This window comes from Triticum urartu, chromosome 1A (genome assembly GCF_056163025.1).
Source record: "Triticum urartu cultivar PI428250 chromosome 1A, HENAU_Tu73, whole genome shotgun sequence".
Taxonomy (NCBI): Eukaryota; Viridiplantae; Streptophyta; class Magnoliopsida; order Poales; family Poaceae; genus Triticum; species Triticum urartu.
Window position 1 is genome coordinate 151,714,170 of NC_141873.1, and position 14,029 is coordinate 151,728,198.

The 14,029-nt window shown below is 47.5% G+C and overlaps 1 protein-coding gene across 1 annotated transcript; it reads right to left on the reverse strand.

Annotated features, from left to right (window-relative positions):
• On the reverse strand, positions 1 to 10,685 carry LOC147990424 (uncharacterized). Its single transcript, XM_087538218.1, has 5 exons — positions 10,256 to 10,685; positions 8,662 to 10,192; positions 2,381 to 2,550; positions 783 to 934; positions 1 to 156 (listed from the first exon to the last, which is right to left on the reverse strand). Exons 1-5 carry the CDS (start codon positions 10,683 to 10,685, stop codon positions 1 to 3), a joined length of 2,439 nt encoding a protein of 812 aa, XP_087394344.1.
• Positions 10,686 to 14,029: the final 3,344 nt, after the last annotated feature.

Consider the following 14,029-nt stretch of genomic DNA (forward strand, 5'->3'; position numbering starts at 1 on the left):
CTACCACCCCCCTTGGGAGAGATCCTTCCACGGATCATGATCATCATCACCATGGTAAAGAGAGGGCGTCGCCGTGTAGAAGTGAACGACCACCAAACACTTATCATGTTGAAGCTCGAAATGGGCACTCTCCAATGTCGCATCGTCTTGTGATTCCTGCAAAAGGAGCAAGTAGAAGAAACACTTGGAAAAACAAATGTGGTTAGCGTTAGAGCAAAACCAAGCATTCAAGAGGTGATGCACCAAACAAGTGTTGTCATCAAGCATAGCATATGGTTTGACAAAGAAGTGTGTCATTGCATTTAAGCATATAATTGAGCACAAGCAAAGACATCATGGACACAAGCATGCAAATGGGAGGTGCAGATGCAAATATATTTGATAAGTGAACAAGCATCTACCTCAAGGTCATAGCAAGAATTCATAAAGTGCTCAACAAATGGTCTATGGTATGCATAAGAACCATTCACAACGCAAATGAGATAGCAATTTTGCAACATGTGCGAGGCAATCAAGTCATTCAAGTGACAAGCAATGGGACATGGCATATGTGAAGAAATGATATTGTTGCAACCAAGCATATGATAGGAGCAAATAATCGAAGAATTGGATGCAACACACAAGGCATATATATCAGGATGCATGGAACGGTGAAAATGACAAGTCGAAGCAAGATCTCTAAAATGTGTGCAATTAAGTGGTCCAAGATGAACAATAAGTCTCATGGTGCAAGCAACACAAGTAGTATGATCCGCAGTATCCATGTTCAAGAAAGATGTCACCTCAAAGGCGTGTCCTTGTGCATTCTTCACAATGCCGAAGTGGTAGGAAAGGTGGTGTAGAAGTGAGTCGTGCTCGAATGTATGAGCCTCGCTCTCAAGAGCTCGAATGGTCAACTCACGTGATGTGGAAGTCGACATGAAGTCCAAGTATCCTACACATGCACACAACAAAACAAAGCACATATGCACATGGTAGATAAACACATCATCCATCATGATGGTTCTCTTCTTTTGCACATAACCATTAGAAGCACAAGTGCATGAATAATATGATGCGACAATGGATATATTCATGGCACTAGGTATATGGTGCAAAGACGTAAGACAAGCATGCTTCACAAGAAATAGGTCAAAATCTCCAAATATATGTGAGAATGCTATGGGGGCAATCTCATTAGCAAGAGGTAAGTCATTGTTGCACTCAATATATGGCTTATCATCCAGCATGAGAGAGGCAACATATGGAGATATGTGACAAGAAGCAATAACAATCATGTGCAAAGCATGTAGATGGTTGTCATCAACCGCATGAAATAAGAAAGTATGAATCATAGGTGATGCGACATAAGCAAGTATATCAATCATGTCGTGCAAACTAGTGGAGCGAAGATGCAACACACTAGAGGAAATCATGGCGATCATGTCATGTGAGAGAATAGTGGATATAGGTAATGCACATGACATATCGCAAGCACGGACACAAAGTAAGATCAAGGTGTCATCATAGGAATGGATCACCAAGAAAACATGGCAAGAACAAGCAATATCTCCATCAAGCTTACAAAGACACATACAAGTATGAGATTCAATCATCATGTGTAATGCAAAACATGGTATATGAACATGTCCTCCATCATGATGGAGGACATGCTCAAATAAATTGTAAACATGGTATATGAACATGTCCTCCATCATGAAAGAATAGTTGTTATGTATAACATGATTTGGATGCAAATCTAGCATACAAGTATATGACACATCAAAATGTATGAGGAAACTATGGGGGTGTCCTCATGAGCAATAGTGGAAACATCATATGGAGAAAATGGAGAACATCCAAAACAATGCATATCCGAGGCTAGGTGGTCATGGCATGGCATATGAGATAAATGAGGCAAAGGGGGCATATCAATATCATTACAAGAGAAACAAATGCCAATAACCATGGGTTTGTGTGGGGACCCCGACTCATAAGTCGAGATCACCGAATGCACGTGTACAGTGATCCCAGAGATCAATGCTCACTGAACACACAGAAGCTGAATAACAAGAGTCTTACATCCATACATATCATCTTACACAAATTATGACCATTATGGTCAAGTCTTACATAGATAAAGCCACAAGGGCTGAAAGCCAAATAAACTTAAGCAGCGGAAATCTCCGTCGATAAGTAGAACCCATGCCATCTGCCTTAACCCTACAGGCATTCTGACTGGGAAACATCCTAGTTCGCATGTTCGTCTCCAAAGAATTCTTCCTGGCCTGCAGGACAGAGAGAGAGAGAGAGAGAGAGGGGCGCGGGAATGAGGAAGAGGATGACAGGCGGGGCCCACCTGTCATCACTAACCCGTGGACAAGGGGGTCGCGATGCTCACCGGCGACGATGCAGGACACGGCGAGCTCCGGCGATTGCGGGGATGGCGTCAGGAGACTGTCGCACGTCGGTGGGTGGTGGACTTGGCTGGCGGGGGTGCCTGGTTCGCCGGCGACGAGGAGCTGCGGCGGAGGAGCTTCGGGAGGCGGTGACTCCGGCCGTTTCCTGCAGCTACAGAGAGGGGAAACTGTTGGGGAACGTAGAAATAATTCAAAATTTTCCTACGTGTCACCAAGATCTATCTATGGAGTCATCTAGCAACGAGGGAGGAGTAGATCTACATACCCTTGTAGATCGCGCGTGGAAGCGTTCAAGAGAACGGGGTTGATGGAGTCGTACTCGTCGTGATCCAAATCACCGATGATCCTAGCGCCGAACGGACGGCACCTCCGTGTTCAACACACGTACGGAGCAGCGACGTCTCCTCCTTCTTGATCCAGCAAGGGGAAAGGAGAGGTTGATGGAGATCCAGCAGCACGACGGCGTGGTGGTGGAAGTAGCGGGATTCCAACAGAGCTTCGCCAAGCGCTGCGGGAGGAGGGAGATGTGTCATGGGAGGGAGAGGGAGGCGCCAGGGCTTAGGTATGGTTGCCCTCCCTTCCCCCCACTATATATAGGGCCAAGGGAGAGGGGGAGGGCGCAGCCTTGCCCCTTCCTCCAAGGAAGGGTGCGGCCAAGGGGGGGAGGAGTCCATCCTCCCCAAGGCACCTCGAAGGTGCCTTCCCCCTTTAGGACTCTCCCCTCCTCTTGTCCCTTTGGCGCATGGGACTCTAGGGGTTGGTGCCCTTGGCCCATATAGGCCAAGGCGCACCCCCTGCAGCCCATGTGGCCCCCCGGGGCAGGTGGCCCCACCTGGTGGACCCCCGGGACCCTTCCGGTGGTCCCGGTACAATACCGGTGACCCCGAAACTTGTCCCGATGGCCGAAATAGCACTTCCTATATATAATTCTTTACCTCCGGACCATTCCGGAACTCCTCGTGACGTCCTGGATCTCATCCGGGACTCCGAACAACTTTCGGGTTACCGCATACTAATATCTCTATAACCCTAGCGTCACCGAACCATAAGTGTGTAGACCCTACGGGTTCGGGAACCATGCAGACATGACCGAGACGTTCTCCGGTCAATAACCAACAGCGGGATCTGGATACCCATGTTGGTTCCCACATGTTCCACGATGATCTCATCGGATGAACCACGATGTTGCGGATTCGATCAATCCCGTATACAATTCCCTTTGTCTAGCGGTACGATACTTGCCCGAGATTCGATCGTCGGTATCCCGATACCTTGTTCAATCTCGTTACCGGCAAGTCTCTTTACTCGTTCCGTAACACATCATCCCGTGATCAACTCCTTGATCACATTGTGCACATTATGATGATGTCCTACCGAGTGGGCCCAGAGATACCTCTCCGTTTTACACGGAGTGACAAATCCCAGTCTCGATTCGTGCCAACCCAACAGACACTTTCGGAGATACCTGTAGTGTACCTTTATAGCCACCTAGTTACGTTGTGACGTTTGGCACACCCAAAGCACTCCTACGGTATCCGGGAGTTGCACAATCTCATGGTCTAAGGAAATGATACTTGACATTAGAAAAGCTTTAGCATACGAACTACACGATCTTGTGCTATGCTTAGGATTGGGTCTTGTCCATCACATCATTCTCCTAATGATGTGATCCCGTTATCAATGACATCCAATGTCCATGGTCAGGAAACCGTGACCATCTATTGATCAACGAGCTAGTCAACTAGAGGCTTACTAGGGACATGGTGTTGTCTATGTATCCACACATGTATCTGAGTTTCCTATCAATACAATTCTAGCATGGATAATAAACGATTATCATGAACAAGGAAATATAATAATAATCAATTTATTATTGCCTCTAGGGCATATTTCCAACAGAAACAAGGGGGAAAGGATCAGAGGGCTGCAGGGGTTCCAGATCAAGACAGAGGAGGAACGGGGGAGGCCTATACCTCGCGAACTCCGGCGAGCCCAAGCGACGGAGCTCGAGCACGATCTCGAGCTCAGGTGCTCCTGAAGGAGAGTGGAAGGCACAGGGGGCTGATTTGGAGGGGTTAGGAGCGAGTGGTGGTGAGGGGGAGGCTCGGGGAGGCCCTTAAATAGGCGAACGGCGAGGTGCCATGGACCCATGCGCCGGCGGGCTTCTGCGCGTCGCCACAGGGCTCGGGAGGAGATGGCGCCGTGTCTGGGGTGCTTGTGAGGCTGGTCCAGTGCTAGGGGAAGGAAGAGGGGGAGCGGGGAGGGGTCAGAGACGTCGCGCGTGTGAGCTCGCTCACTGGAGCTCTCGGGCGGCTGGTGCGCGTGCGAGCAGGGGCAGGAGAGAGAGAGGGAGGAGGGGGCCGACCAGCTGCCGTGTCCCGGACGCCAAGACGTCTCGTCGGGCACGCTAGGGAGGCCCGAGGTGGCCGGAGGTGCTTGGCAGGGGGCGGCTACAGTGCGGGAGCGCACTGTAGCGCGCTCCTGAGCGCCCATATGGCTGTCCAGGCCATTTTCTATGCTTGTGGGCGTGCCCTTGCATCTCCAGTAGTGTTTGGGGGGTGCTAGGGAAGGGATCTTGGCCTTGGATGCTTTGGATGGCCAGTGGGTGAAGAGAGACGAAGGAGAAGAGTGGAAATGGGGCTGTCCAGAATAGAAAATTGGTGGTTCCATCCCCTTGATCAATAAGGATTGACTTGTGCTAAATGCCAGAGGTAGAGGGAGGTTAGGAGGAGGTGTGGTAAAGAGGAGAACTCATTTGGATTAGTGGAAGAAGCCCAAACATGCATTTTAAGTTTCTGCCAGAAGGTGTTTGATGTAGGTTTGGGCAAGCAAATGGACTTCCCTTGTCATGAGGCTTGACAGGGTCAAATGGCCTGAGAAAATAAGAGGTTCCACCAAGATTGAGTTCATTTGGGCAAAGTTGCCAATGCAACTTTTGTAAACCCTAGAAATCAACAAAAATGGACTTATGTAGATCTAGTTGAGCATAACACTTCTCCTTGATGCACTACTTGGTGTAGTGGCCTCATTTGTTCATGTGAACATGATCACAAAAGTTGGGGTCAAGGGGAGAAAGTTCGTAGTACAAACTTGTTCAAATTTGATTCTGGTCAGAGAGGGTTTTGGGGCATTTTGGTGAAACAAAATGACCTTGATTGACATGAGGCTTTGCAGGGTGGTCACAATATGCATTTGTGACTTGCTGGATTTTTCTTGGATTTTTATGAAAATATTTCCTGTAGAAATATTTCAAATCCTTGAAATGGGCAGAAATGGTTTTGGGAGGTTTTGTCCAATATTTTGATCATGACCATATGTTGAAACTCTTATATATGGGAAATATATGCCCACTGAGTTTCCCTGATTTTTGTAAAATATTTTTGAAATAATAAAATAATTTTTCCCTATTAAAGACCATTTCTGGCCTTAAGAAAAAGCTTTTAAATAAAATAGGAAAATAACTTTTAAAATTATATTTTTGGGGTTTATGGGAATCCTATATCTAATAGGTTTCAAATATACCTTTTTAAAGATTTTTCATACCCCAAATCAGGTACTTGCAGTGCAAACCTCAATCCAAGGGTTTTTGGAAAACTAATTTTTGAAAATACTATTTGGCCAAATTATTTTTGTAAGAAAATACTATATTGTACTATACACATGGCATGATCATTGCGCAGAAGTTTGGGCAAGGAGATGAAGTACAGAAGGTGGAGTAGTTGACTCTAAAGAGCACTTGAAAAACCACACAGAGAAATCCAACTCCAAAATAAAAGCCAAATAATGCAAAAGTTTTTGTTGGCCCAACTTTTCTTGCTTTATCAATGCAAATGACATGTTACAAAATGCAGGGTGTGACAGACCTACCCCCCTTACAAGAATCTCGTCCCCGAGATTCCTAAACTAGGCTTTAAAGAGATACGGAAACTCGGATCTAAGGTAGTCTTCACGTTCCCAGGTTGCTTCTTGTTCAGTGTGGTTGCTCCACTGGACCTTGAAGTACTTGATCGCGCGGCTTCGAGTGCGTCGCTCAGCCTCATCCAAAATGCAGACGGGCCTCTCACGGTAAGTCAAATCAGGCTGGAGGTCAAAGGCTTGGTGATTTACGTCCTTATAAAGATCAGGCTTGTCTGGGACTTGGAGACACTTCCGGAGTTGTGACACGTGGAATACGTTGTGCACATCGGGTAGTTCAGGTGGCAGTTCCAACTGGTAAGCCACTTCTCCTCGTCGGTCAGTGATCTTGAAGGGGCCGATGTATCTTGGTGCGAGTTTTCCTTTGACATGGAAGCACTGGGTTCCCTTGAGAGGTGTGACCCGGAGATAGACATGGTCTCCAACTCGGAAGGTCATGTCTCTCCGACGTGAGTCAACGTAGCTCTTCTGCCTTGACTTGGCAATTTTCAAACGCTCTCTGACAAGCTGGACTTGCTCTTCTGCTTCACGGAGGATATCGGGCCCAAAGACTAGTCCTTCTCCGGTTTCTGAACAATTGAGGGGTGTGTGGCACTTGCGCCCATACAACACCTCAAATGGTGCCATCTGGAGGCTTGACTGATAACTGTTGTTGCAGAGGAACTCGGCGAAAGGGAGGCAATCTTCCCACCTAGCTCCATATGCTAAGACACAGGCTCGGAGCATGTCTTTGAGTATCTGATTCACTCGTTCTGTCTGACCTCCGGTCTATGGGTGGAAAGCAGTGCTGAAGGACAACTTGGTCCCCATGGTCTCTTGGAACTTCTTCCAGAACCTTGAGGTAAACTGGGTTCCTCGGTCTGACACAATCTCCTTGGGAACACCATGAAGGCTTACGATTCTGTTGATGTAGAGGTTGGCTAGCTGGTTTCCCTTGTAAGTCGTTTTGACAGGAATGAAATGGGCTACTTTGGTCAAATGGTCGACTATGACCCAGATGGAGTCATGTCCCTTATTTGACCTGGATAATCCAGTGATGAAGTCCATTCCGACTTTATCCCATTTCCATTCAGGCACCTAGAGAGGCTGTAACAATCCAGCGGGTCGCTGATGTTCAGCTTTGATCCTTTGGCATATGTCACACTTAGCGACGAAAGTGGCTATCTCTCTCTTCATGCCATGCCACCAGAATCTTTCCTTTAGGTCTTGATACATCTTGGTTCCTCCAGGGTGGATGGAATACGGGGTGTCATGAGCTTCTTGCAAGATCAAATTCTTGAGCTCAATCTTGTTGGGTACACAAATGCAATTCCCAAACCACACAATTCCTTGCTCATCCTCTGAGAATCCTGGGGCCTTGCCTGCCTTGATCTTCCTCTTGATGCCTTCAATACTCTCGTGTCCCTTCTGAGCTTCCTTAATATCATCCATCAGGGTAGGCTTGACTTCAAGGTTGGCTAAGAATCCTGGTGCAACCAGTTCCAACCCGAAGCTTTCAAGTTCTTCATACAAGGCGGGTAGCCTTTCCTTAAGCATAGCATTCAAGGAACAAGCCTTCCTGCTTAATGCATCTGCTACCACATTAGCCTTTCCAGGGTGGTATTGAACACTAAGGTCATAATCCTTGATCAACTCTAGCCATCTTCTTTGCCTCATGTTCAATTCCTTCTGAGTGAAAATATACTTCAGACTTTTGTGATCCGTGTATATCTCACACCGCTTCCCTAGGAGGTAATGTCGCCATGTTTTCAGGGCATGAACTATAGCTTCCAACTCGACGTCATGAGTAGCATAGTTCTCTTCATGAGGTCGTAGTTACCTCGAAAGGTAAGCTACGACTCCGCCCTCTTGCATCAGAACACCTCCCAGTCTGGTTCTCGACGCATCACAATATATCACAAATTCCTTGTGTATATCTGGTGTGGCCAGAACTGGGGCGGTGGTCAGTCTCTTCTTCAGCTCCTGGAAGCTCTCTTCACACTTCGGCGTCCATTCAAACTTCTTGTCCTTCTTCAAGAGCTGAGTCATGGGTCGTGCAATGCTTGAGAATCCTTCAACGAACTTGCGGTAATATCCTGCAAGTCCGAGGAAGCTTCTGACTTCCTTCACATTGCTTGGGGATTGCCATTCAGCCACGGATTCAATCTTAGCGGGATCGACCGACAGTCCTTCTTCGGTCAAAACATGACCCAAGAATCCAACTTCATGCAGCCAAAATTCGCACTTGCTGAACTTGGCATACAGTTGGTGCTCTCGAAGCTTGTCTAGGACCATCCTCAAGTGTTGCTCGTGCTCTTCTTCCATCTTCGAGAAGACAAGAATGTCATCAATGAAGACAACGACAGACTTGTCCAAATATTCCATGAAGACCTTATTCATGAGATACATGAAGTAAGCTGGGGCATTGGTCAATCCAAGGGACATGACCATGCACTCATACAGGCCATATCTGGTTACAAATGTCGTCTTCGGAATATCTTGGGGTCTGATTTTCAGCTGGTAGTACCCAAATCTGAGGTCAATCTTGGAGAACACCTTGGCCCCATTGAGTTGATCAAACAGATCTTCAATCTTGGGAAGTGGATACTTGTTCTTGATTGTAACTTCATTGAGGGAGAGGTAGTCAATGCATAAGCGGATGGTACCATCCTTCTTTGCCACAAACAGAACAGGTGATCCCCAAGGGGAGGCACTAGGGCGGATAAATCCCTTCCTCAACTTCTCTTCCAGTTGCTTCTTCAATTCTGCTAACTCTTCTGATCCCATCCTATACGGCTTCTTATAGATGGGTCCTGCTCCGGGTATGAGCTCGATGATGAACTCAATGTCTCGGTCAGGAGGCATTCCCTGTAGCTCATCAGGAAAGACATCGGGGTATTTGCATACTACCGGCACTTGCTCCAATCCAACTTCTGACAGAGAGTTGACTTGGTTGGCTTGAGCAGAGGAGGGGTTGGAGGCAAATTTAACTTCGACTCCTTGGTCATTGGTTACAGTGACAGTCCGGTTGGCACAATCTAGCAAGCCTTGGTGCTTGATGAGCCAATTCATTCCTAAGATCACATCCAAGCCTTGTGATCTTAAGATGATAAGGTTTGCTAGGAAGTCTACCCCATTAATGACAATCCTGACTCCTTTACATCCTATCTTGGCTTTCATCTCTGCTCCGGGGGTTTGTATCACCATAGGGTTATTCAGGGGTGTAGGGGTCATGCCAATTTTTAATGCAAACTTTTGGGTGACAAATGAATGCGTGGCTCCAGAATCAAACAAGACAGTTGCAGGTGCTGAGTTGACAAGGAACGTACCCAGCACGACGCCCGGGTCTTCCTGGGCTTCTTCTACAGTGACATGATTCACACGACCCTTGCCGTTGTTGGGCGGGTTGCGGGGAGCTTGGTTCCTTGGTGGCATTCCACGGCCTTGTCCTGGGTTCTGCGCATTGGGGCGCGGGGCGTCGGGCTTCTTGTTGGGGCAATTCTTGGAGTAGTGTCCTGGCTGACCACATCCAAAGCAAGTGACTTGGTTGGGGTTGCTGCTCTTGCCGGCATTGTTATTGGGGTTGTTGTAAGCTGGCCTGGGGTTGGCATACTGCTGAGGTGGATAGTTGGTGCGGGGTGCAGGAGCTCTTCGCTGCTGATAGGTTGGCTTGACCGGGGCGGGCTGCCACGGGCGAGGCTTCTGGTTGCTGGAGCTACCCTTGCTGATCATCTTGCGCTTACGGGTATCATCCAAAGCACGTCGCTTGTCTTCAAGCATGAGTGCCTTGTTCAACAGATCAGGAAAGGTCGGGCAGTCACACACAACAAACGAGTACTGCAGAGTCTGGTTAAGGCCTTCCATGAAGCGCTCCCTCTTGGCAGCATAAGTGTTGACATCTTCAGGGGCATACCTTGAGAGAACACTGAACTTCTACATGTACTCCATGACAGTGCTACTACCTTGCTTCAGGGCTCGAAACTCACGCTTCTTGATGGCCATGATTCCGGAAGGAATGTGGGCCTTGCGGAATTCTGCCTTGAAGTTATTCCAAGTGATGTTTTGCTCAGCATGCATGGCCTTGAATCCATCCCACCAAGCTCTAGCAGTTCCCCCGAGACAGTGAGCAGCATATGCCACCTTCTCACGGTCCTCAGTGCATCCGACTAGTTCCAGCAGATCCTCAATGGTGCGGACCCAGTCGTCTACATCCAGGGGTTCAGCAGTCTCGATGAAGGTGGGTGGTGCATGCTTCTTGAACTCCACCAATGTGGAACGTCCATTGCCGTTTCCCGCCGGCTGGCGGTTGACGGCTTGAGCAACCATCTGGAGGGCTGTAGTGTTGGCTTGGCGTTCCTCTCGGAAGGCTTGGAGAAGCTGAGCCATGTCCATGTTTGGAGGTGGTGGCGGTGGTGGAGCTTGTCCTTGGGTTTGGTCCTGACTGGCTCCTGCTTCGGCTTCTTGCTGCTGGGTAGAGGTACCAGTACGTGTTACAACAGGCATCCTGTTGGAGCGGTCAAGGTCTCATAATTGGGGAAAGATGGGGAAAGCAATATAGATGGGACGCCTAGTAAGGGGGTTGGTATGACACTAATTGTTTTCATGCAAGGGCCAAAAGGCCAAACACATTCATTAAAATCCAAATGGGTGATGTAGTCGCTTACAAGTTCCTGAAGGAAAGTATGACGTCCATCAAACACATCAAAAGCAAACACAATACTACATGGTTTCATATGAACCATTACAAGGACTCGACTTCGCATAGGGGTACACGACCTATCCTACCATAAGGGTTACTAACGGGCATATCCGGGTTGCGAATGATGCCTAAGTGGTGGAATGCTCGGTCGCGTAGTCTGGCTCTTCTGGGTCTTCCTCCTCGTCATCGGTGGCCTGACTTTCCTCTTCACTTGAAGGGGTGGGGGAGTGGAGGAGCTCAACACAGCATTGCTTCGCCGGTGGTGCGAAGAGCTTGCGGTATTCCTTTGCGCTCATGCGGTGTTGCTGTGGTGGTTCTCCAACCTTTGGGGGTCTTCTGCCTCTGTATGCGATTGCGGGTTGTCCAGGGGGAGCACCTTCCTTCTTGATCCTATTCGTCTTCCCTTGTGCTTGAAGAAGAAGTGCCTTGGTCTCATGAAGTTCCTTTTGGAGTTCCACTGATTCAGAGGCCAAGTGTTGTGCCAAACTATCGGCACAAAGGCTGAAGTAGGTCTGGAATTGGAGTGGAAGTCCTTCTTCTAATGGTGGAGCTGGTGCACTGCTCTCATCCTTACCTTCCTTACGATAAGGCAAGAAGCGGGTTGCCAACTCGTCTGTCATCTCTGGAAGAAGGTCTCAGAGGCGGGTGAGTGCCTTGAGGGTTGCCGTCTCGACGGCAAGAACTAGTGTTGCCATCTGGGGTCCCTCGAAGAACCAGCTTGTTGGAGAGTCATTAGCCTTCACGATCACTTCCACATGATACTCCGTCTCGGTGTCATTGATCCAATGCTCATGGTAGGCGAAAATGGGGCTCGGTGAAACTAGCACTTCTTGAGGCTATCCTCAAGAAGCACGGGAAATCCTGTGGTCAGGAAGTCTTCAGGTACGACAGCCATCTACAAAGGTTGAATGGGAGAGGTCAATAAGGGAAATATATCTTGGGTTGGGTAAGCTTTAGAAAAGAAGAGAAGTTTAGATGGTCTCAAGCTAACTAACGCCCATGCTAACTAAGGCTTCCTACAGTCAGGATGGCTCTGATACCAGCTCTGTGGGGATCCCGACTCATAAGTCGAGATCACCGAATGCACGTGTACAGTGATTCCAGAGATCAATGCTCACTGAACACACAGAAGCTGAATAACAAGAGTCTTACATCCATACATATCGTCTTACACAAATTATGACCATTATGGTTAAGTCTTACATAGATAAAGCCACAAGGGCTGAAAGCCAAATAAACTTAAGTAGCGGAAATCTCCGTCGATAAGTAGAACCCATGCCATCTGCCTTAACCCTACAGGCATTCTGACTGGGAAACATCCTAGTTCGCATGTTCATCTCCAAAGAATTCTTCCTCGAACTCCTGTTCTTCCATGCCTGGCCAATTAAATAACCAGTGGCAAGCCAATGATTACTTTGAATGTACTCGCAAGCAACCCATGTTTTGGTTCAAGGTACAACAATGTATGATATAGGTAAATTTTTGCGGAAAGCTAGTTTTGAGTGCAATGACATGTTCAACAACTTGTAAGACATGCATCAGGAGAATTCAATTAACCATGAGGACAGGTTACATATATCAACATAAAAAGAGTGGGCACCAACCCAACTCAATCATGTCAAGTCCTTTGACTTGACCCAAGTAGTTCTCCCCACTTATCCACACACACACACACACACACTGGTTTGTAAACATGTGGACGTAGCCCAAGAGCGGTTACCCAACTGTCCTTGACCGTGACACGGCTATTCGAATAGTTTTACACTCTGCAAAGGTTGCACACTTTACCCACAAGATCCGGGGAACTTCCGTGTCATCCACAACCCGCGGTACCTCAAGTACCTGGGGTAAGCACCCGATCACTATCTTTCCCTAGACGACACTAACAAGGAGTCCACTCGTTGTTCCATATCCTCACAATGTACATCATACGAGACTCACTGGAGATCATAACATCCGAGAGGGGACACAATGGTGTATCCGGTGCCCTGTGAAAACAGTCATGGCCGCCCTACCTGGCACGACCCCGTCCTAAGAGAGAGCACCAACTCTCCCCCGTCACTAGTAATGCGGGCTCCAAGCTAGTATCGGCCTAGGTAATCAATAATGCCCTTTCCCATATAAGGGTAGAGTGGTTGCGCATGTAAGGTTGGAATAACGGTCGCAACTTAAACCAATCCATTTTTGAAAACAACACACACACTTGCCTCGGTACACCACTTCGTCATCAAGTGGCTACCCAACTCATCATCTCCCTCGGGCATAAGTGGCACCTGACGGGGTTTTCGAAAAGTCCTTTGAAAATACTTTGTCTCCATCACTATGCATATTACCGTCCCTTTTTGCGTAGCACTACTTTAGCATCCTATCTACTCCCACCGGCATAACCCTCATAGAAAGGTAGGGTCATGCATCATGCAAGTGTCAACGAGAAAAGCAACGGAGGCAAACCACCCCAAGTGGTCACCATTTTATCATGACTCGATGCAAGCAATAAAAATGCCATATGACATGCATAAAAGGGGTTTCTTAGACATGGTCAAAGGGCTGCTTGCCTGTCTCAAAAAAGTCTTCTGGGTCTTCAAAGTCTTCTGGTCCAATTCCTTCGTCAGCAACGCAATCTATCGTCGCAAAATAATAATGAGGAAATAAGGCAATAATAAAATAGAAAAACCAAAGTGCTCAGAAAAATGTCAACTCATTTTTGTTAAATACTAGGTTGAAAACTAAGAAGGGGAAAATTCCCAGTTTTGGATTTGGTGTAGAAGAATAGGAGAAATGGGTTTTCAAAGGTTTATTTAAATGCTAAAAATCACATTTAAATATTTACAGTGAAGAAAAGGTTGTTGGATTTGAATGAAAGTTGCACCATAAATAGGTGGGATTATTACAAGAATTTAGGAGTTGGAATTATTGCATTTGGATAAATAATTAATTCTGTGGAATTTTTGGAAAAGCCACAGAAAAAGAAAAAGAAAAAGGGCACTGTGCCTGCTGGGCCAGAATAGCTGCGGGGCAGCAGGCCCAGCCTGCGGGC